Source organism: Epargyreus clarus, unplaced genomic scaffold (genome assembly GCF_041222505.1).
Source record: "Epargyreus clarus isolate Ecla_fem2 unplaced genomic scaffold, WU_Ecla_fem_2.2 ptg000024l, whole genome shotgun sequence".
NCBI lineage: Eukaryota > Metazoa > Arthropoda > Insecta > Lepidoptera > Hesperiidae > Epargyreus > Epargyreus clarus.
In genome coordinates this window covers 7,561,389-7,586,384 of record NW_027332231.1, presented here as the reverse complement: position 1 = coordinate 7,586,384, position 24,996 = coordinate 7,561,389, and the positions used below count along the sequence as shown (strand labels likewise).

The following is a 24,996-nucleotide window of genomic DNA, read 5'->3' as shown; positions in this document are numbered from 1 at the left end:
AGATTTCCTCACGATGTTTTATGATCAAGCTAAGATACGATAAAAGTTGAGAAGTTGAAGATTTTCATAAGATGCGTTGCTCACTTTAGGATTAAGTTGGAATGCTTCATACCTATTAGTGTCTCCCCCGGATCGCACCCTTCGATCCGGACAAAAAAGCGCTTAACACTGCTATTATTGGTCAGAAATATTCAAGCTTTTGTGAGTTTTAATTTGTAGAAGTATTCGATCATATTATTATTTTCTAAGTATTCAGCAATTTCCCAAATTTTTCATTTTTATCAACCTTATTATATCCAATTCTCACACAAAAACCGCTATTTTGACCAAAACATTCGTGGAGACTTTTGATATACCTACTTAAACCGAAATTTAAATATGTCCCTTACCTTATTCGTCCTTTTAGAAAAGTAGTTTTATCTTACCTTCATTCTGAATTTCTAAATACCCATAAAAGAGATGGAAACACTTACGAAGCTGATGTAAACTGTTATGGGGGTTATTTTATCTCTCTATTTAGCTTATAAATGCGATTTTTATCGCCGCAAATGCAATCTTTATGGACCTTTAAGTAACATTTCGTGTTGATGCATTGTGTATTATGCGTTTTAACGTTAATGAATAATTAATGCGAAGCCCTCAGAATCATTTGCCTAATTGAATACATTTATGTATAACTTGTTTCAATAAAGATTGTACTGAAAAAGGTACCGCTTATTTATGTACTCGTATAACTTGTTTCAATAAAGATTGTGATAAAAATGGCGGCATTTCTGCTTACATCTCGCTCGTTCTTTATAATGAGTGAAAGACAAAAATAAACAAAAACCACAGTTTAAATTAGCTCACCCTTGCATCCTGAACCACTGTCGCATACGCGATGGACAGACAGTTATTGCTGATATTTTAAGAAAAGACCTCATATACATACATGAAACCTCAGTAAAGGGGCCATTTAATTCAAAAACATTTAATCAAATGCCACTCATACTGAAGAACTTCCAAAGATCTACGCATCAAAACATACGAAAACAATATCTTCAAATAATTAAACCATTTCAAACCAAATGAATTCATCAGCCTCAGTTCAATTGCAAGTGCACTTTGTACTTTGAATGAAGATATTGATTTCCATAAGTTAGTGATCGCATTCTCTTATTGGCCACGAATTAGTTATTGATTGCGGCATTATGCACGTAATCCCTCTATTTTCCTGCCGATATCGCAATAACTAAGGTATTAAGTTAGTTTGCAAGTTGCAGATATGACACGCAATATACTAATCAAAAACGGGTAACTATACATCAACATAGCATGTTACGACAAATAATGTTATTTAAGTACATAAAAACTAGCTGACCCGGCAAACGTTGTGTTGCCATATAAATAAAAAAATGTTAAGGGTGAACAACCCTTATCACTTAGGGTTATGAAAAATAGATAGTAGCCGAATCTGAGACCTACAAGAATATGCATATAAAATTTGGTGAAACTCGGTAAAGCCGTTTCGGAGGAGTACGGTAACTAACATTGTGACACGAGAATTTTATATATAAAATATTGATATAACAAATAGATACGTATATACACACACACATATAGGTACAGACATATAGACATAAACTTGTAGACATTTGGGGCCTAAATGTCTATGTCCCCGGGGTCACCCACCCCCAAAATTTAAGTAGAGTCTCCCCTCCAAACTTTAAATATTATGCAAAGGCTAATGTAAAAAAACAATTAATAAAACCACCAAGCGTGATACGTACATTTGTTAAGGTTAAGGAGTAAAACACATTTATTGGGGAAATACATAAAATACATGTATTTTATACGGTATCCTCAATACGAATTCGATACGTAGGTATAGTCCGCGATTTTAAATTACATTTCAAAAAAAAAAAACATTTTTTGATATTTTAAATTATTCACCACATTCATATGGGATGCCATTTTGCTAAAAAACCGAACACGAAAACAAAATATTAAAAATTAAACATCTCTGCTACCAGTACAAGAAGTGAGGAAGATGTATGATTGCCAAAAAGCAGTATGAACCGGTTTAAATCAATTAAAAGACGTAATCTGACTTTACACCTACACTATCCATGTGCACTCACACTAATGCAAAGCTCAGCTTAGACCTCGCGGACTTATACTTGGTTGGATTTATTTATTGCTACTTAAATTAGTTCGCAATTCATATTTTGGCTACGATCTTGGAAGTTAGTTATGCTACGCTACATTTTTATGGGCTCGTATTATGCATAATAATAAGCTAGTTGGCTTTTAGTTAGTATGAACTAAATTACACAAAATGTTCCATGTTTTGGCGTCTTTTTATTTATTTCCGTAAATTATGTATTTATATTGTCTAATACAAAGAATACAATTGTAGATTATTAGAGTTAGTAAAAAATATTTTCTTGTTCTCATTCAAATAATAAGTCTAAGTCTAATTATAAGTGTTCTTTTATACTTCACTAATATTTGATAGCGGTAATTTTTACGATTGAATTATAATTTAGGTACATGTCAACAGCAAGAACATATAAAATCAGATACCTAAAAAGAATATCCTAATAAAATAAATATGTGTAACTTGATATCAGATTTTTGTTTTATACTAGAACAATAAGCGCAGTTCGTTGTACAACCCCTTCGTGTAGCGATAAAATAGCTTCCCCATTACACTCCCCTCATATCCGAGTTATTAGAACAGTGGAATAGTCTGGCAAGCGGCACGCAAAGCACACCCCTTTTAACTGCTTGTAATAAACTGTTAGTTTACTGTACTGTAACCGTATCTACTAATCCACACTTGGCCAGCGTGGTAGACTAAACCATAAACTATTAATGACGTTGACAGTTATCTCTGAACATGTTCTATCATTACCACTATGATTTAACTTTGAATTTCATTGTTGTATGAATACATACTTATTTTTAATATGATTTGATACAAGAAGCGTATCTCTAGATGCTCCAGATAATGTGTCCAGATGGGTTGCTATCACTGCAGATTAGATTGAAACGTTTTATATTTTAGTTTATAAGCAAAGCAGTCAGTTGACGCACAGAATGTTTTACCACCTTAAAAGTCGTAAAACTTGAAACTATAGAATGTAAAAAAATGGTGATAATCGGTAGCGAATTACTTTAAATATTACAAAACCGGCGAATATAAAATAGTGTTGCATTTTAAACTTCTAGGAAGATTTTATCACGTTGTGAATAGAAACTTTTAAAACATTTATCACATTGAAAGATCTCACTCAGCTAAGTGAGATAAAATCGATAAAGTACCAAATACAAAAGTGTGCCGATTATTCGATTAATCTTGGAATATATTTTCATTCAATTAAACTAAACCGTAATTCCATTCAATTAAACTTAATCGATTAAAGAATTTAATTTCAATTCTTTCACATACCTTTAATTATGCCCGTCTCCTCACTTCGTTAAAGTGAAAGTGTTTATTTCACTTTCATACAAGTGCGTCGCGAATATTATGTTCAAATATCGTAAAACATTACTTTAATCAACTTTCACTGTTTCAAAGTTATCTCGCTTATCGGAGTGCACTGACAGCTCAAACAGGATTTGCTTGTTAAAATACCGAACTTTCCAAGCTTGCATACACTTTAGTCTTGTTATGTCATGACACCCATTTCTATCGAAACAGTTTTGTGTGATGAAGCCATCATCTTAGTCTTCAGAAGTGGCAACGCATCTATTATGGCATTTAGGAAGAACCTCTGTTCTTTTAAGCGTTGGTCACAGCTACCTATAGATGACAGTGGAAACCTGCTGTTAGGTGAACTGCAAGCTCGTTCTTATAAAAAAGAATCGATAAAGAGTTACCTATTTCAGTCTCATAACAGTAGTGTCCAGCGATGCATATTCGGTAGTAGCAAACGAGCACGCCGTCCATCTTTTGGTGATTGGTCACTGTAGCTCTTAAACATCTGTTATCAACTCCAAACAAGATTTGAGCTCTACTTAGTCGGTCACAAACGTGTTACTGCCCTGAAGACTGAGTTTGAACGTCTTTGTTATAAAACACTTTATACATGTCCCAGTGTCACATCTTTCATGCCACCAAATGGTATAAATAGGTGACAGTTGATAGACCAGTGGGAACACCATGGTCATTAGATGTCACTATGAACCACAATAATAATTGTGTCTTTCAAAATGTTGTTAGTTTTCAAAATGTGTTTATCAAAGCAAAAGCTTAAGGGGCCAGTTTGGTAATACTACATTCTCAACTTTGATCAGGTGGCTACATTACCCTCACATTCAAAGGCCATTGTGCATAAAGAATAGAGAAATCTCGGACAAAGAACAAATGCACTATGCTGGTCTGTAGAAAGCTTTGAAGCCATAGGCGAAGTAAATTATTAGACTGCTAATACAAATATGGAAAATTTTCATCTGCATTCATCTGTAAATTAAAGTATACTTACTACTTAAGGTGAGGTGACAAGAAACTGCAGATTGTTCGCTGGTTGAGTCAGGCTGCACGCTGATAAAATTGTCTGTATCGTGTATCATAATGGGCTTAGCACATCATTCAGTAGTTTAAAATTATTCGGGATTCCTTCGTAAGCACCTATCGTGTATCTTATGTATTTTCTCCATGTAATTTACTTCAGGCCTTCCCAGTAATAGGTGAAATCAATTGCTATACAATGAAAATATCCATGTAAGCTTTATTACCGATATAAAGGTGTGAATTTTTTTGACCCTTAACCATTTTTATTCCGAAAAGATATGCGTAAAAAACCTACAGATCGGTAACAACTATATCGACAATGTATCAAAACTTGTGATGACTTACGTTAGGCGTCTATTCGACTACTTCGTCTGTGTTTAAAGGCAAACTAAACCCGTCGGCATAATATGTAGTACGTATCCACTATGTGCAGTGTGCATAGCGAAACCTCAAGTACCTAAGGCGTGCTTAGAATCATTATGAGGCTTTAAAAAACCGTCGTAAGCCGACTTTTTATGCATTGTATGAGTTGAAGCATAAAACGTAATGTTGTAGTAAGTACATTTTACACCGATTCTAAATAAATAACTAAATTTGCATTAAAAGGAAGCGTAATTTTTAATATACGTTACAAATATGTCGATTAGAGATTAAAATATTTTTTTCGCACTACAGTAAAATTGTATTGAGCATGTACAGTAAATGGAAGATTTATATACCTAAACACATTATCACATTATTAGGGGCTCCGTTATTTGAGGATGCAGTAACGCCCATAATAAATTCTAAATTAGAACTTTTTAACAAAACATCTGGTCGTCTTTTTGAAATAAAACCTCACTTGGCTATCTACATTCTTCGCCTTTGCCTTTTTACACCTAAATTTCTTTACTTGCTCCGTTGTTGTCCTATTTGGAAATTCCCTTTGGTTACAAATATCATAGATAATACTTTGAAACTGTGTATTACAAAAATTTTAAATTTAAATTTTGATGACTGCTCTTGGAGACAGGCTTGCCTTCCAATTAAATTTGGAGGGTTAGGAATACGTTCCACAGCAAGTGTGGCCCTGCCGGCTTTCTTGGCTTCCACTCACAGTTCGTCATCCCTCATCAGCGACATTTTAAACTTAGACATAGCTGATGTTCGGGTGGCGAGCTTGAGTGAGGCCGTGGAGACTTGGAGGGCCGCATTTCCTTTGGAAAATATTCCCGTGGATGATGCTTCGCAACAAAAAGTTTGGGACTTGCCCGGCATTTCATCCACGTTTGCCTGTCTCCTTGATCATTGTGCAGACGATACGGAGCGAGCAAGACTTTTGGCTGTTTCCGGAGAAGACTCAGGCCACTGGTTACACGCTCTTCCCTCCCAAAATCTTGGCACCATTCTGGATGCTTCGACACTGAGAATTTCAGTGGGTCTCCGGGTTGGTGCCAAGATTTGTGAACCTCATCGTTGCCTTTGTGGCCGAAGCGTGGGTAAGTATGGCCGACATGGTCTGTCCTGCTCCAGGAGCGCTGGCCGTTTATATAGACACGGCACCTTAAATGATTTAATCCGTAGGGCTCTTGTCACCGTCTCTGTACCAGCCTCACTAGAGCCAAATGGTTTGTGCAGAGACGACGGCAAGAGACCTGATGGTGCAACTCTGGTGCCGTGGAAATTAGGTCGTGCCCTGGTGTGGGACGTTACATGTGTGGACACACTAGCCCCAACCTACATACATGACACCTGTAGTAGTGCTGGGGCTGCAGCCGACCGCGCTCAGTTTCTCAAGCGCCGCAAATATTCTTCAATTATAAATGATTATGAATTTGCGGCGCTTGCAACTGAGACGTTGGGTCCGTGGTCGGCTGATATGAAAAAATTTGTAAAAGATATGTCCCACAGACTTATCCTCGCTTCGGGTGACCAGAGGGCTGGCAGCTATTTCGCACAAAAAATTAGCCTCGCTATACAGCGAGGAAACGCTGCCAGTGTTCTGGGCACTATGCCACAAGAAAGGGTTTTGGACGACATTTTTATTTTATAAGTGTAATTTTGTTATTATTTATATTTTAATTTAAAATAGTTATGTTTAGGTAATTTAATTATTTGTATATAGTTTAATTTATTTTAATTAGTATTTACCTAAACATAATTATTACTTACCTAAAAATTGGATAACCTGTCCTAAATAAAGTTTTTAGTACTCGTGTTATGGTTACCTACTTAAATTGGTGAACATTAAAAAGTATCTAATTCTAATTCTGGTTTAACTGACTGCGGAGTGTAAGGTTTTTCACATATTTATACGTTTAGCAGCCCAAACGGCGTGGCTGATTTTAACATAATATGAGGTGTTGTTAATTTCATCTTGTGCGAGTGACATGAGCTTTATGTTTTAAGCAGTCGGGTTTTCATTTTTATAATAATTCTGTACTTTAATTCCAAAACATTGCACTATATATGTTTTAAAATATATCATTACTTAATTAAAAACTTTAACCCATTTAATTAAAAAGGTGTGACTTATTTTAATATGGTTTACGGTCACGCAACAGTCATTATGGTCGAGTACACTTAAAAAACATTAATTAGGTACGAGCCTGCCCCGTAGTGCGATAACGCCAATTATAACTAATTACTATGAGCAACGCATTATACATTTGTATATATAGTATTGTTTATTAATTAAAAATACATACATAACGAAGGAAAATTTAGCACTTATTTTTTTTGTTGACAAATGCCGGCCCAATGTCATGGGAGCGACACGAGGTTATGTGGGATTCTTACGTCACTAATCGTCAGATTATCTGCTATTTGATATTGTTATAAGCAAAGCGCTTCATTTTGAAATTGGCTAGTAGGAGTATGATTTAATAAAAGCTCATAAAACTTTAGAAATTACTGTTTACCCCAAGGAAGAATAGGTACTAGAAATAAGATTCGTCGAAAAAATTGTCTGTAAAAATCTGAGTAAACATTACAAATATTATGTTACAACGAAAACTAAAAAGAGAATAACAATATTCATTAAAGGTATGGCCGGGTGGCATAAATTGTGATCTCAGACAGCCATTAAATTGTATGTAGGCACAGCAAATTACTCTAACTGAAGTGTTACGTTTGGGCGAATGTAAATAAATGCTCACCGCTCGGAATAGAATGGGCAAATACCTATTTCACGACGTATAACACCTATAAAACTCAGTAAACAATTTTTTCAAAGCCTCTACCGTCAAAATCTGTGATTCAATGTTTTTTGACCCCCTGACACCCATAAGCTCATTTTACGTAAAATATTACGCGACCCCCTACTCTCCGCTACATATTTTTAATTCCCTATATCATTTTACCACGTATTTTGACCTGTATATATGTATGTAACGGAATCTTCGAACTCGATTTTTACCCACTTTGAACGGTAGGATTAATTTCAAATTTTGAACACTTATCAAGAACCGATGACAATACAAGATTTTAATAATTGTATCCCATTCCTCTCATCAAGATCGTATGGATTAACTATTTCTTTGTGCGATTTTAGCGTGGTTTTTAGTTTTTAACTATGATTATTTTTGTTCATAATTAGGTGTCGGTAAATATATACCTAAACAAATTAAACAGATATATTGTACATAGATTACGTAGCCAAACCGCTATTATAAATATTTTCATGGTTTTAGTATATTTCTGTACTTTATATATTTTGCCCGCTTTTCGTGGGGCTTCTCGACCCCTCGCGATCTCCTAGAGGTTTGCAATCTCTAAGAGGGTTGAGATCAGTATTTAACAGAACTCCGTAAAAGTTTTTTAAAGTACGTATTAAAAATGTATTGACATGAATTTATAATTATGCTTTCAATAAGGTCTGTTACGATAGGAATATTGTTTCCTGTTGATAAGACGCAATATATTTTTGAAATTAAAAAGCCATAGGAGAAATTTATTTTATAAATATGAGTCACATTTTCCGTGTTAAAAGTAATTAACCCTTATCCTTATAGTACCGCTACTTTTGAGGTTTTCTTTACGAATTCGGTTTAGCGGTTTTCGAGTTTAAGTTGCACTTTTATATAATTTATAAATAATCATTTTATGCAATTTTTGTACCAAAGATTTTAATTTGACAATTACATAAATGTCAAATGTCCTTTTTTGGTGAAAACATTAAGTAAATTAATTACTCGTTAACACCACTATAGTAAAACATGATATCGATTGCTAATAAAAATTCTACATATTTTATTTACGTTCCCAAAAAATAATCCTAACATTGAGTTTCAGAACAAAACCTAATAATATTATCCTTGTTTCAGTATGTTTTCGAGAACGGTACCCACGACGAATATCTTCTTCCAAAGGAGAAGTTTCTAGAAGTTGGCGCGAGAATGGACGCTCGGAGGGAGTACTTGCAGACGGAGTGCCACAGGCTTGGCTTGGACGACTCGGGCCACAAGGCCAATGCTTGGGAGTATCTCATCAACCGACAGTACCACGTCATATGGTATGTTCCCCACTCTAAGTGTTAAATATGAACGGTGTCCCGCGGTTTTAACTCAAATTTTACGATTTAAACAATTATAACAAAGTAGACAAACAGTAAATAGTATAATTGTGGAAAAATGTGTGGGGCGCTTTTCGAAAACTGATAAATGGTGCACCCCACGCTTTTTTCACAATTATACTATTTACTGTTCCTTAATTGATTCCTAGATTGAAAATTATTTCTTACTTTTTAGTTGATTTTATCATAAAAGCGTGTTTTTTTAATTTTTTAAACTTTATTTATTTATCAGAGTTAACGAGTAAAAACTGCAAACGAGCTTGCAGTCTCCCTGATAGCAAGTAGTTACTGCTGTCCATGGACCTGTAGACCAACTTCTTATAGGAAATTCTACAGGTGATCACAGGCGGGTTGCTACTTCTGAGGATTAAGATGATCAGTATGATCACATCATATACTCGTATAAGTCAGCCGAAATCCATAGGTTTCTTTTGACATAAAGGTCAAAGTATACCCGCTCGACCTTTAAAAATAATTCCTTAAGAAATTCTATGAAGAATAATGCTATCTTTAAAAGTTTCACATATACTTTCATTTTCAATTGTAAATGTAAGTTTATCATGGGCTAAGTGACTGGAAATTAAGAGGGAAGTAATGAAGGATATGTGTCATCTATCTCCGAAAAGGATGCAATGATAATTTTGTATATAGATAAATATGGCAACTGATAAAACAGTCCCTGGCCGTTGACACCACGGAACTCTGATAAACATGAGTCATGGTAATAATTATAAGGATGCCCATTCACTCATCGATCGATCGTCGATCATGCTCTTGACCGACTTGTTTCGACGTCGATCGATTTGCTGTTCAATGGACATATGCCGATAGAACGAAAACTGACGAATGACTGATAATAATTGAACCATGGCTGAAGTCTTTTAAAATGTATTCATTACCTTTAGTATGAGTTTTTACGTTTTTACAAAAATGACTGTTATTGTATTTGTTTACGTATTTCCCATACATTTCCAATCAGTTCTGATACAATCCGCTTGTGATGCTGATTGAAAATGTATGGGAAAATACGTGAACAAATCCCAAAACAGTATTTTTTTGTAAAAACGTAAAAACTCATAGGTACTAAGGGTACAGAGCAAGACGTATGACCCACGGATCGTTGAATAAATAATTGATTCTTTTGTCGATTGATGTCATCGTTTCATTAGTGTGGTCAAAAGTGATGAACGACACTGAATGATTGATCCCTCCTTGTATCCTAACTTTATATGCATTGATTATCAATTACTGGTGTTAGTTTTCGTCTGTCTGCCAATTGTTGTTGTTCATACACATAAAGACGGTATGATATTTTCTGTACCAACCCTTAATATGAGTATTTACGTTTTATCAAAAATGATTGTTTTTGTATTCGTTTACGTATTTGCCCATACATTTCCAATCAGTGCCCCTAGCGGACTGTATCAGAACAGAGTAAACTGTCCGTTTGTAAAAGTAGATAAGAGATTTGTTCAATTGTTATTTACTAGGGATAAGATGCAAATAATCTCGTTTATAACAACATGTGAATAATAAATAAGTTACATAATTCAGTCGTAAAACTATGTAAATATCGCGCACGTGTGCTATCTCCACCCGAAGCTGTAAAACGGCTATAACTTTTAGAAAATTACCTCCAAAAAGCCGACGTATTTGTGCAAAGTTACCCTTTATCGTAGTCACGTATAGATTCTTATTAACCTAGTAACAAGCTCTTTACTATGTCTATTGTTATGTTAGGGCTTTTCCGGACTGACGAATTATTCAGCTCACAATTTCGACGAATCCAACGACACCTAATATCTATGTTAAAATCCATCAAGCCGTTTAAGTGAAGAACATAACAAAGATTGAAACATATATGCATACATACATACAAACATGAGCTCGAAAACCATTACCCTTTGGGTAAAAATATACCTATTTAACGTATTTAATACGAGTAAACTTATACCTATCTAAAATATTTTTAAAGTATGATTAATGATTATGTATATCATCGCTTTATAAGGCAACTAGCTGACCCGGCAAACGTTGTGTTGCCATATTAGTAAAAAACTGTTAAGGGTGAACAACCTTATCACTTCGGGGTATGAAAAATAGATAGTAGCCGATTCTCAGACCTAATGAATATGCATGTAAAATTTGAAAATCGGAAATCCCTTTTTTGGATGAGTAACTAACATTGTGACACGCTAAATTTTTTTATATATAAAATTAATATTTAATTATTGAGCCATCGGAGACAAAGTTAAATTGTGTAGAAATAAAAATAATTAATTAAAATACATTTGTATGAAGGTAAGTAGTTACATACATTAGTTACCCTGTCATTGTGTATATCTGGGATAATCCACACACACCGCTAATCCTTTAAAGCTACATATGTCTATTAAATAAAAATAACCTCAATGACAGCTTCAAATCTTCTTATTATGATATCATAATGATAATATGATTGAGTCGGTCGAGAGACTAGTGTAATAGGTGTATTAAATAATAGTCATCTTGAAGGTCTTGAAGGCGTGTAATCTTATAGTCACATAAAAGGTACAGAGTAACGATATAATAACTATACGTAAGTAAGTTCACACTAGTGATTAGAAGTATTATAACTACACAAGTATCTCCGTTATTCGACTGTTCTTGCTGAAGTCTCCGACCAGAATGTCGCTCTCTGTTAATTCGAGCGCCTTTAAGGTGTCGTCCCCACTTCACCTACCCGCATCTGTTTTTAAACTGTAGTATCAAATGCGTCATCGTTAATATCCAAGCTTCTTATTAACGACGATAACATTCGGCCGTCCTGCTCACACGTTCGTCCTCGATCGTGTATGGTCTGATGCAAGAGCTGCAAAAGAAAACCAGTTGTTTAATGCCTAAGTCCAGAAGAGTTACACATTTTCTTGTAATACCGACTCGCACGTAAGAGGCCCGAACTGTTTATCAAAAACATGGCTTAAACTATACGCATTTTCTTGCAATACCGACTCGCATGTAAAAGGCCCGAACTGTTGATCCGAACCAAGGCTTAAACTAGGTGATGTTCATATAGAATCACACTAGTTGTGTATTACCTAGGTTATAAATCTGCCCCAACAGTGTTCACCACGGATTTCTGTTGCAGGCATAGTTCATAAGGACTCTTTACATGAATGTCATATGCGCGACAGGTATTGAAGCGAATGCATTAGACCATTGTTAAATAATAAAAAACACGGTTATAACTAGGTGATGTTCATATAGGATCACTCTAGTCATGTATCACCGCAGTTTTTGTACCTTGTTTACGATAACATTCGGCCAGTGCTCAACTCAAATTTACTCCAAAAATGCAATATTCACTTAATGTCTTCAAGGTACTCGATGCCTTGGGTCAACCCAACCATATGCATCACCAAGAGACACCCGTGAACATCACACTGCTCGAGGCATCTGCACTAATCCATCTTAACTCCAGATAAATAAAAATCAAACCACAAAGTTTCCTACACCTACAGTAATGACAACATCTAGCTGCCCACTTTATTTATGCCTGGATTCTAAGTCCAATAGTTAAATCTCTAACAACTATTGATTCGATAAAGTTACGCATCAGAATAACGACGTTTATCTTATTAGTGCATTTCGGAATGCTCAACAACCTGTTCAATAACTGTTATACTGATAGATAGATAGATATATAGTTGGCCACTAAATGAATCTGTGCGACTCAAAATACTATTATAACATTATTATATTACTACTTAGTACTTCTTTTAATTATTATAATGTTATTTTATACAAATAGTTGCCTTTCCAACGTACGTCTTTTATCAACTGATGAAGCAGTATCAAAATAATAATATATCGTTTATATTTGAAATGAATTATATTAAAGTTAAAGACTAAATAATGGTAAACCATGAATTTCACACAATATAACACGTAATAAGTTGTATGAACCCATTTTTTTTTTACGTTATTTATCACAAATTCAAATTATTTCTTTCAAAGTAGGGCTACATAACCCACTTGAAAGTCAGAAAGAAAATTCAATACATTAAATTGAATTTATATTCGGTTATAATAATACATACTATTACATGAATTTCAAAATTTAATTAAAGCTTAACGGACCCATGCGTTCATGTCAGCGACATACTTGTCAATTGTGCAATACACCAAAAGTTTTAAATTAATATTCCCATAAGGAAATTATGGTTTGGGGGCTATTTTATTGTAAAAGTTATGCATTATACTAAGAAAGATTTGCTAGACTTTACGTAAACGTCGTTTTTTTTTAAAAAAAAAAAAAATATCAAATAATGTTATGGAAAGAATAAACACATTAAAATGGTTCGTTAATCTAAACGGAGTTTAAACAGAGCTCGTCTTACATTGAGTTCCTCGGAAGCGGATTTTTTTCCGTAGTTATCAAACGGATAGTGTTATTGAATACATACTCGTAAACTACCTACCAAGAAAAATGGCTTCAAAAACCGGCCATTATTTAACTATACTTATTTGTGTCTACAACTGATAAAATATTTTTTTAAACACGCTTTTATTTTTGCCACGCTTTTATTAACTTGACCTGTATGTATGTAACGGAACATTTGAATCCGATTTTTACCTACTTTGAACGGTCTGATTAATTTAAAATTTTTGAATACTTATGACATGACATGATTTTAATAATCTTGTCCAATTCTAATTTTGTCTCATCAGGATCGTCAGATTTAAAACTATAACTGTTTTACATAATATGTGGCTCCTTATCAATCACAACCTAAAATTTCTATGACCTGAAAAAGGTATTTTAAAGTTGATCATGATTTTATACCAGCCAGCCAAACAAACAGTTAGTCAAACTATCTTATGATGCAACTTATTACCGAACAATTCATACTTATTATATATATTTCAAACGCCTCGGCTTCACCTGACTTTTATATAGTTTGTAATAAAAATTATATTAGTGCGTAATATCTGTATGTATTATATTAATATAATATGTATCATTTACAACCAACACTCTCAAGGAGACGCTCGATGTTTCTATAGAGAAAACCTAGACATGACGCAATTGTGAACCGTATGAAATTTATATGAATAGTAAATTATTGTATAAGAAAATCCCATCGAAATGTACCTATGCTTTTATTTGATTATATTATTAAACAACATTATTATTCATTTGGCTATGATATACCTATAATAAGAATGAAATCTTCACGTGTTTACATCGAATATATTTGAAAAAGAATTTTTTTTGTCGGTTTGTATGTTTGAAAATGCATTAAAACCGAAACTACGAAGTTGATATCAAAAGTATACATTTTTTTAAACATTATATGACCAGGTAATGGAGTATTCCAAATTACCAACGTACTCCGTGATCTTGACAGACGGCATTGTATAATTCACATTATATTTTGAATCCACATGAACAAAGTCGCAGGCAAGACTCGTTTTAAAAATGCAATTCAAATTATATTCTGAATCCACATGAACAAAGTCGCAGGCAAGACTCATTTTAAATATGGTATACAAGAGACTATCTAAATTTATGTAGGCTTCAGTGACCGTTTCTCACTTAATACGTATAATAACTTAATTTCTGTTACTTGTAAATAGAACTAAGCGCAAGTTATAAAAGCATAAATTTATTATTATTATTATTATTTTATTTAAAATTATTTATTCCGAATCCCATACAAAGTGGATCCCGTTTATCATTTCGTAAGTGGCTCACATAATTGATAATATCGATAGTCTAAGCGTCTCAACGTTTAAGGTACAAAACTTCATTTACCAGTATTTGATAGTGCCCAATTTTCAAACAAAAAGGACGTGTAATGTTTCAAATTCAAATTTAAAGTTTTCAAATTAAGAGATGTAATGAAATATTAATACAAAACGAAGCGTTGCATAATTAATTTAAAATAGACATCTAATATTCTGTATAAGTGAGTCAGTCAGAAGTAGAATGGGAGACTTTTTTTTTTAAATATTATATTCCAAAGACCGCAGCGTATAAGTTTCTCAGTTTTCTTATAGATCATTAACTGATGTGCATTTATACTTTATGGGTGTCAAAACACAGTAGTACACAGTACTGCGCGAGATCGCCTAGAATTGATGGAAAGCTCAAATTTGGCGACGTACTCCTTGCTTCTTTCATAACAAATACGTATCAAGTATATGAAATCAAAAGGAAACTTTCATTGATCTATAAAATGAAAATGTGAACAATGTAGATGTGAATGCCAGTTTATTTTTAAATAAAGCCAATTTATATCCATATAAACATAAAACCTTAAACTCATTGACCATTTCCCTCGTGGGTACAATCAGCCACTCAATACGGTGGTCGTGATACTTATTTGCAGCCAGTTAAATATTTACCACGTAGATATTATATATTTCTGTACAATTATGAATAATCAAAATTTTGCAACCTAATAAACGTGTCAGTTATATCAAGTAGGTATACTGTACTCTGTAACTGCACTTGTTGTTACCGCATAGTCCCTTCCATACAATAATAACAAACGCATATACGTAAATCTAGTTGATTCAACATTAAAAGTTATCAAAAATAAATACAAGTCTAATCTGTATGCAATTTATGGCGTACATTAGCCTATATTAACAACTATTAGGTTCCCATATATGCCTCTCTATATCTATACAGCCTGACATTTAAGAATAAAGACCCTTAAAATATTTTCATAAGTTGGTGTATTTATATATATTTCATAAGTAGGTGTACCTTCAGACCAATTAGGATTTACTTTTCACACCACTGACTATAGCCAAATGATCAGAGTTACCACAAGCTGCTTTGCAAAAATTTTTTTTAGACACTCACAGAAAATGAACTTATTTTGAAGTAAACTCTTCAGTTTATAATGTTAACAAGTAATTTGAGAAGATTAAAGTTTGTATTGTTTTCAGAGGGTATTAACATATCATTTAATTATTAGTCAATTTATGTAACAATTAGGACAATTCGTTCCAGTATTAAGAATTTTCGGTATGCACAATTGTACTATATATATATTTTTAAATTGAGCCTCCAATTATAATAGTAACAATAATTATATTAATCAATTATATCTTGTTTTCAACATACTAGTCTCAATCTATCCATTCAAATACTTTGCCCTTACATCAAAGACATTTATCTACCTTCATTTTTACTTATTACCGAGATTGAACTCACATATGACAAAATAATGTTTTAACTCACGGTTTTTAGTCCTGTGTCAAGGATGTTCGTACTTACGAATCGCCGTTCATGATTGCGAGCTGGATTCTTCACGAGCACTTCTGATATTAAATAATAGTCATCTTGAAGGTCTTGAAGGCGTGTAATCTTATAGTCACATAAAAGGTACAGAGTAACGATATAATAACTATACGTAAGTAAGTTCACACTAGTGATTAGAAGTATTATAACTACACAAGTATCTCCGTTATTCGACTGTTCTTGCTGAAGTCTCCGACCAGAATGTCGCTCTCTGTTAATTCGAGCGCCTTTAAGGTGTCGTCCCCACTTCACCTACCCGCATCTGTTTTTAAACTGTAGTATCAAATGCGTCATCGTTAATATCCAAGCTTCTTATTAACGACGATAACAGGTGGTTATGTAACATACACACGCAATGCGAAATAACTGGTCATTCGTTTAATGACATATCTAATGAATGTGTTCGAGGCCTCGTGTTTAAGTATAGCTTTCCTGATGGTGATATAACAATGGGCTTCTATTCGTAGTTTTGATGGCGTATTCGAAAAACCCTAGCCTTTGGGTTTTTATATCAGTCTTTGACTCACTTCTGTCCTACAGCATAGCATGGGTCTCCCTTGAAAAGTTTTGTCCATATATTTCGCCCTGGAGGTTTCCTCACGATGTTTTTCTTCACTGCTAAAGCAAGTGATAATTAATTTCTATGGTTTATAAGTATTTAAGAGTAAATTCCACTAAGTTCATCTCCTTGATATGAAAGTACAATCAAAATTGTACGGTTTAATATTAATCTACACAGGCATGTTTTATTTAAGTAAGGGGGAGCCTTATTTAACCTAACCTTCCTTTGGGTTATTTATAATTTACGTAGGTAATACATACCATTACATTACATAGGTAATTTACTAAATAGTACAATTTAAAAAAAAAGTTAATTTGTTTTGCAACTCAAAGATAAACACTTCCATGTTATTAGGGTATATTCAAAATAACTTAAAATTGTCTTCTTGTCACAGGTGCAACATCTTCAAAGCAGCTTCGACCTCCTGGATGTATAACTTCAACTTGATGGCGAATTACTCAGCATCTTTCCTGGACAAAACTAAGGATGTTCCTCTGGAACTAGCTAGGAAGAAGTACGCAAGGCCTACTGTGGAAATGATAAAGAAAGCTCAGGCGGATTCTCTAACGTTCCTCATAGTTAGGCATCCTTTGGAAAGACTCGCTTCAGCATACAACGATAAGATTGTACACGCATGGCCTAAATCCTTCCATGACAAAATGGGGCAGAGAATTATAAGGAAGTACAGAAGGGTAAGTCCGTTAAATTAGGCAAGCAAATGTATGCATGAATGTTACATTAAATGTAGGATATTCTGACATTTAGGATTTTATTATTATTGCGATTTTATACAAGGAAAATATGGCAATGTTTCGTTAACCCATTGCTGGGTTCAAATTAAGAGAGGTTTTAAGCTATAGTCAACATTACTGGCTAAATGCATATTGGCAGACTTCACATGCCTTTACGAACGTTTAAGTAACTTAGATATAAGCAAGAGGTAATTCATTTTTCACTCTGAAATCAGTGCTGCGTGCCTGGGATTCGAACCTCGAACCCCCGATTGAGAAGCCGTTTCAAACCACTAGGCTTTCAATAGGTACTTCATGGTAGCAAGGTATGATAACGTATGTGACCTTATTTCCAAGCAATTATCCATCGAGGTATAATTACAGACACGCAAATCCGAGAAATGCCTACTAATACCGTACAGTAATCTTTTACTGTAAAGTTTATTATACCAGTCTGTTATTATAACCACTCTTTGATTGATTTGACACTGTGGCAGTTAAATAGATATATGCGTCAAATGATTACTGCGTTAGAAGCAAATTACCTGTAACCTATACTTGGGTACATATCTTCATGTATTATTTCCTGGTATACAGTATATTATCAACAAAATTATCTTGAATAACAAATCATGTATTGCACCAGCAAGCTTACAGGAACAGTAAAAAAAGGTTGTTTTTAGTACAGTGTAGGTATTATATTCTAGGTTTTTCATCGACATTTTTTTTAAATAAAAGTAATTGCGTACTTGTCGTTGACACTACTGAAAAATCTAAGACACACATCTGCCACAGGGGCAATATAAGGTCGTCGGCGGTCGTGGCGATATCGAGCGTATCTCTCCACACTTGGCCGCCGCATAGAGTTTCAGAGTATGTTGCCCTGCTTAGGTTATGGCGGCAGGGGCAGTCTAGAGATAAAGGGTGCCGTCGCGCCCCTGTCACCCTGCCACAAGGCCGATCTCGGAAATTGCCTGTGCTTGCCTTCACACACCACAATTAAGGGTCATCCCCACTCTTACCCCCTAGATTGCTCTTGCTGCAGGCGTGTGAGTAGCCCGTCTTAGTCTATGGTAACAGTTCTTAATACCTATTTCTGCCTCATGATCAGGTTAAACGCTGCTGTATTCTGTTTGAAGGGTGTGGTAAGGGAGACATACCTTTTCGAGGCGTTCCAGATTCGTCCTCAGTAGTAGCGGCGTATCTGTGACCGAACTCAGATAGGAATATCTAATCCTATCTAGGGTTGGTTACAGATGTCCATGAGCGACAGTAGGAACTTGCATGCATGCTCGTCTGCTATTCCTATTTTAAAAAATACCTGTATATTATAGTAAAATTACTACTTCCCCGATGTCAATAAATATTCTCATCTTATTTCAGTCGTCAAATACCCAACCGACTCCTACCGAACGGTATCCAGTGTTTGAAGAGTTCGTGTCGTACGTGCTGGATGAGGCAAAGGCCAAACGGACCCTGGATATGCACTGGACCCCCTACACTGACTTCTGCACGCCTTGCAAGGTCAACTTCGACGTCATACTGAAGTTTGAAACTCTTGATGTGAGTATCAAAAATAAATATATGTTAAATCAGTGTAAGAAAAGCTTCTTCATATTCTTCTAAGCAAACCCTTTTTAAAGGTATATTATAGTGGATAATAAAAAAGTGCCCACCATACTTTAAAAGTACAACTATCAATTTGAAAGAAATAAAGAAACATTTATTCGGATAATGGCAACACAAATGAAATACTATAATAGACAGAGACAAAAAAATAAAAATAACATAAAACCAAAGAAAAAAAAATAACATAAAACAAAAATTTCTCTCGATATCATTAGAAGCCAGTCGTGAAAAGAAATTGTAATACTAATATATACAGTTTTTATGAATGTAATATAAACTCCACTCGTAATCCTGAAGAAGCGCATCTGTGCCTGAGTTCAGGATTTCTGTTCTATTGTGGGGTCGGTAATAGATGTGTTACATGAAGAGCAATGAGCAATGACCAATTAATATAAATTAGGTCGCGTGTTCATTTGCCCTATTATACAAAAATATACACCAATTAATACTATAGTCGTCACAATTTAATAGGCCCATTTTGACACATGCCATCGCTAGGCTCTAAACATGTAACATACAAATCGATAACCAAAGAAACCGATTTTTACGACACATCGATTACAACCACACATAGTATTGTATAAATTACTTAATATTGGTGTGTTAAAAAGAATATTTATTCTATATTTTTATAAATCATCTAGTTATTCAATAAAAAGGAGACAAGAAGATAAATTTTCGTGTAATTTAAAAAAATAATCATTTTTAGAAGATGAAATAAAGCATTGCTCGTAAACTGTATTTTTTTCGTTTTATCATTCACTAAGAAACAAAATGTTGATTATTTTATTATTGTTATGATGAAAAAGGGATAAATAATTAGTTATTGGTAATTCTAAGTTTCGATTATTTGAAAGTTAATCGATTATGGTTTCTTCCGAATGCTTTGAAGCCGCAAGCGCAAGCCTTCACGTCACGTGGTCGTAATCTGCCTACTAAGTTAGTTTAAGACATTAATGACATTGGGATGGCATGTGTCAAAATGGGCCTATTAAATTGTGACGACTATAGAGCAGTGTGGTAAACCACGTTTGCAAACATAGCCCCGTGTCTATCAGTGGGATACTAATTGTTTTGTAACATCTCTATTAAAAGGCTTTTGATATATTTTTCCATTTTTTATTTATATAATAAAGCTATAGTCAGACCAGGGGCCACTGTTGTCGAAGCCCAGAAACAGGTCCAAATGATTTTCTGGTAATTTCTTTTTTTTCCACTTGAAATTACAAATACACTTTTACAACCTTCCAGTAGTATTATTCCAGCAATTCTTCTTTTTTATATTCATGAAATATAGATAATAAATCTCAGAATTCACATCATAAATCTTATCCATAACTTACATAACTAATAAACTCAAAATATCCGATCTGCTAGTTACTTATTAAAATCAATATAGGTAAGTAAATGATTAACAATTTTATAAATACAAAAACAAATAAAAATCAAAATGCATTTCAAACGAAGGCGGCGATGACACAATAATTACGAATCGGTGAAATCGAAACCGCGGCGTATGAAACTGAATCGATAAGGAAGACGCCACTCCAAACGCTTATGCAAATCGGATTACACTCCCGGTTTCTATGACAGCGGTATCAAGTCACGCACTTATATCATAGGTAGCCGACAGACACTAGATTTTTATGAGAATTGTATAGATACAGTCATTCTAAACTAAGAGTAAAATTAAATCTGATCTGCTGATCGTTCATTTATTGCCGCGTACGTGCAAAATGTGGAATGAACTTCCTCCTGAGGTATTCCCTCAGGACTATGACATGGGGCAAGAGGGGTGTAAAAAGAGCTCTCCTTCAAAGCCGGCGATGCATTGACGACTCCTCTGGTGTTGCAAATGTTCATAGGCGACGATGACTGCTTTCCACCAGGCAGCCCGTCTGCCTTATCGTTAGGTTACATATAAAAAAATACACTTAATTATAATGCTAATCATAAAATGATATCAACTAAATATCGATAGTATGAATAATAGGAAATATAATACGTTTTAATCATAGATGTACCTAAGTAGTACCTATATCTATGGTTTTAGTAATTAATGTACAATATATCAATCCCAACGTTTTGGATGTTTATTATGTTTCTCACATAAACAATATACAGAACAAGCGAGGGTGAAAGAAGACGGAATCTGCTATAATTTTCCTTGATATTTAGTAGATACAAATGTTTTCATAATTAAGCCGCAATTATTATCAAAATTACAATGATGACAGCAAAGTTAAAAGTTAAATTATTTTTTTAATGCATCTAAGATAGCAACGAGAATATATTTATATTTTAAGTACAGAATATATTAAAAATATTTAAATAAATGTACCTAAATTCAACGCCAAACAAATCGCTTACTTTTAACGGCATTCTCCTACGTGCGTAAAAACAGTTAGGTACATCAGTCGAGAATATTAAATAAGCGCCCATAGGAACGCTTACAAATAGTTTATTTGCGAAGATCGTTAAATTTACCAAACGGACGTGCTTAGAAAGCACAAATCCAACGCATAAAGGTTAAACATCACTATGCATCGTAAACTATCGTTGAATAAATTACAGCCGATCATGTCCCAACCGCACGCACCTGTCGAGCAGAGGGAATTCCCGATCGATATCATTTTAAAGGCAAGGAAAGGTTCTATTTTCCATAGACATGCTCTTGTTCTACATTAAGGTTACAGTAGACATGAAACGAATGAAATAGGTCCTAGTCACGTAGTACTTATCTATCGCTATGTAATCTATGAATGAAAGTAATTTAATATTCAGGTAGTTGTATGGATGATATTAAGATTACACCGTTTTTAAGACCGACAGAAGTTTTTAAAACCGATTTTAAGTCATATAGGTAAGATATAAACTAGTGACCGAAATGTGTTCTTGCAAAATACTTATTTGCATTGGTAAAATGAACAAGAATAACCACAACGTAGATCCCAAACCTATAGGTACCTACATAACAAAAATGTTTGTATTCTCAAATCGTCTATATATAAAAGATGTTACTGATCTAATCAGTAATCCAATATACAATTTTTCGCAGGAAGACCAACGGTTCCTGATCCAGATGGCTCGTCTCCAGGACATCATCAAGCCGGAGTGGCGCAACAGCGGCAAGGGCACACACAACATCAACCATCTGTACTCGAGACTTAAGAAATCGCAACTTGACGGCCTCTACAAGCTGTACAAGTAGGTGTCGATTTGTGTTTTGTTGTCGCTACAACGCGCCGTATTTTGGTCCATTGTCGAAGATTCTCGATTCGTGAATTTGTGTTTTATTGCCTCTGTATTACACAAGTTGTGGTATGAACTTTTAATCGTGTTTTTATGGGTTGATGCTAGCGTAAAAAGAAGTTATTAATTCAATAGTTAACAGGTCACGATGAAAAAAATAAAGAGGGCATAACAATAAAAAATATTATCTATACTAATATTATAAAGAGGAAAACATTGTTTGTTTGTTTGATTGTAATGAATAGGCTCAAAAACTACTGGACCGATTTTAAAAAATCTTTCACCATATGAAAGCTACATTATCCACGAGTAACATAGGCTATATTTTATATGAAAAATATTTGATAAATAGATTTTGAGGCGGTACAAAGTTTGCCGGGTCAGCTAGTCATTAATATGTGTGATGTGTGATACCTACACACGATAATTGAATTGGATTAGATTAATATATTGTCGTACAATATTGTCGTATATACTAACATGAAGAGGCTGCTTATTGAATGCTGTCTATAGTTATAGTTATTTTGGAAGAATATAATAGAACGTAGCAAAGGTAAAAATGTATGTTTATTATTCTAAAAAATAATTTCCATTTCAGAAATGACTTCACGCTCTTCAACTACACCATCGACAGCTACTACGAAATCGTCCAGGACGACGAAAAGAATAGCCTGGGGTGATCTGCGCTACGCAATTTTTTTGATATTCATTCGAGCGCCATCCTAAATTAGACTCGACAATCAATTGTTCGGGGTTGATGAATGGAGGAAAAATAATTCATAGCTTCCAAGACTGATCGTGGAATAGATTGATGACAAGTTTATTGATCCGACGGGGAACGTAGGGACAGTAACCGAATTTTCATTACATAGCTATCTATTGACCGAGTGACTTGTTAATATGCGTTCGATTTATTTTATTATATCTGTAGAAATAGAAAAAAGAAAAATAATGTTGTTGGCAACTTTGAGGTGGGCAATAATAGTTCTATGGCTTATTAAGGGTTAAACTCCTAATCAATACATCATTTTACGTATGTATGCATGATAAGTCACCACTGTATAGGGCAAGACTAAGTCCTGAATGCATGTATTTATCATAGATTATGCGTAATATTCAAATATGGCTTTTCAAACGATTTATGAAAATGTCTTGCATTAGGAGTATATCAAGTTACTTTTTATAGCAACGTTGCTTTTAATATTTTTGAAATTATATTTTATTTTGAAATCCCATGAGCCTATCTCTCCCATTGTTTTGCATTTTTTTTTAAGTTTTGTATAAGTTTACCTCATGTTTGACATAATGTGCAGATCCATTAAAATAATATAAAAATAAAAAGAAAAATAAAATCAGTACCTTTTTATACACCAAATTTCAATTGACATTAAAAATACGGTACTTATTAAAGTTAATAACTTATTTATTTTATTGTTGGATCACTTATATTTTTGTGCATTTTCATATTTCATTAGCAGCGATATGCAACAACAAAACGCTGTTTTTATTAAATAAAAATGTTTGTTTGCATATTATAATGATAGTAGGTACATTTTGTGATATGTATGATACATGAAACGAATATCTAAAGCGGATATTTATGTATATCTAGACATAAACGTTTTCATTGTATGAATGCCATTTAGAAATTAGACGTTCAAAAACAGTTTTTTCATGACATTTGGACGTAGTTATGCAAAATAGATCCAACCAAAAAACTAGCTTTTGAGAAAATAGCTCTGTTAGTAAAAGTTAAATTGCTTAATTTATGGTTGGTATCACTGTATATTTCAATCATATCTGTATATTTCAGAAGAAAAAATGTACCATGCTTGAACATTGAATGAAATATACGAAAATTGACGCGGAGATACCATTTGTGATAGAAACTAAAAAAACGGTTTTTGTGGGTTGGATGAGTTGAATCCATTTTGCATAACTACGCCCACTTGTTTACGTTCATTGAGTTTGAAATTTAACTGTTTTCGTTAAGCATTTTATGTGCATATTAGCACTTGTTTATTGTTAGATTTTAAAGTTCCTCGTTTTGTATAGTGTTATATTGTTGCATTGTTTTATGCATATTAATGGTTTTAATATTTACGTTCATTAAATATTTTGTTATATCTAATTGCCTAATTATAAAATTATTGTTATAAGAATGCCTTTTTAGAAATAAATATTTGGTTTGTTTTCAGTTCACTGAAAATTCGTGCTTCCGTAACAATAAAAAATAGACTCAAAGGAAGAGCTAAAATAAATTAAGACAGGAACATGAACAGATAATGTAAATATTACATAGAAGAACATTGATGATAATCTCTCCATATTGTAGATATTTAGGATAGATCATATTATACGTTGCGTACCCAAAGACAAAACAATCAGTATGGATGTTATAATGGTTATATTATTGTTAATTTTTTTGAAGCAAAAAAAATATTTATATGAGTTATCCACTAAATTTAGTTACTT

At 33.8% G+C, this 24,996-nt stretch overlaps 1 protein-coding gene across 5 annotated transcripts in view; it reads left to right on the top strand.

The window, feature by feature from the left end:
• Window positions 1-24,299, top strand: part of LOC140752103 (carbohydrate sulfotransferase 11) — a 102,802-nt gene extending 78,503 nt beyond the window's left edge. For all 5 annotated transcript variants that reach the window (XM_073086273.1, XM_073086277.1, XM_073086272.1 and 2 more), the window contains 5 exons: window positions 8,803-8,990; window positions 17,304-17,601; window positions 19,024-19,203; window positions 22,328-22,476; window positions 23,120-24,299. In XM_073086273.1, coding sequence (XP_072942374.1) covers window positions 8,803-8,990; window positions 17,304-17,601; window positions 19,024-19,203; window positions 22,328-22,476; window positions 23,120-23,201 — 897 coding nt within the window. In that variant the 3' untranslated portion in view covers window positions 23,202-24,299. The remainder of the gene's footprint in view (window positions 1-8,802; window positions 8,991-17,303; window positions 17,602-19,023; window positions 19,204-22,327; window positions 22,477-23,119) is intronic.
• Window positions 24,300-24,996: the final 697 nt, after the last annotated feature.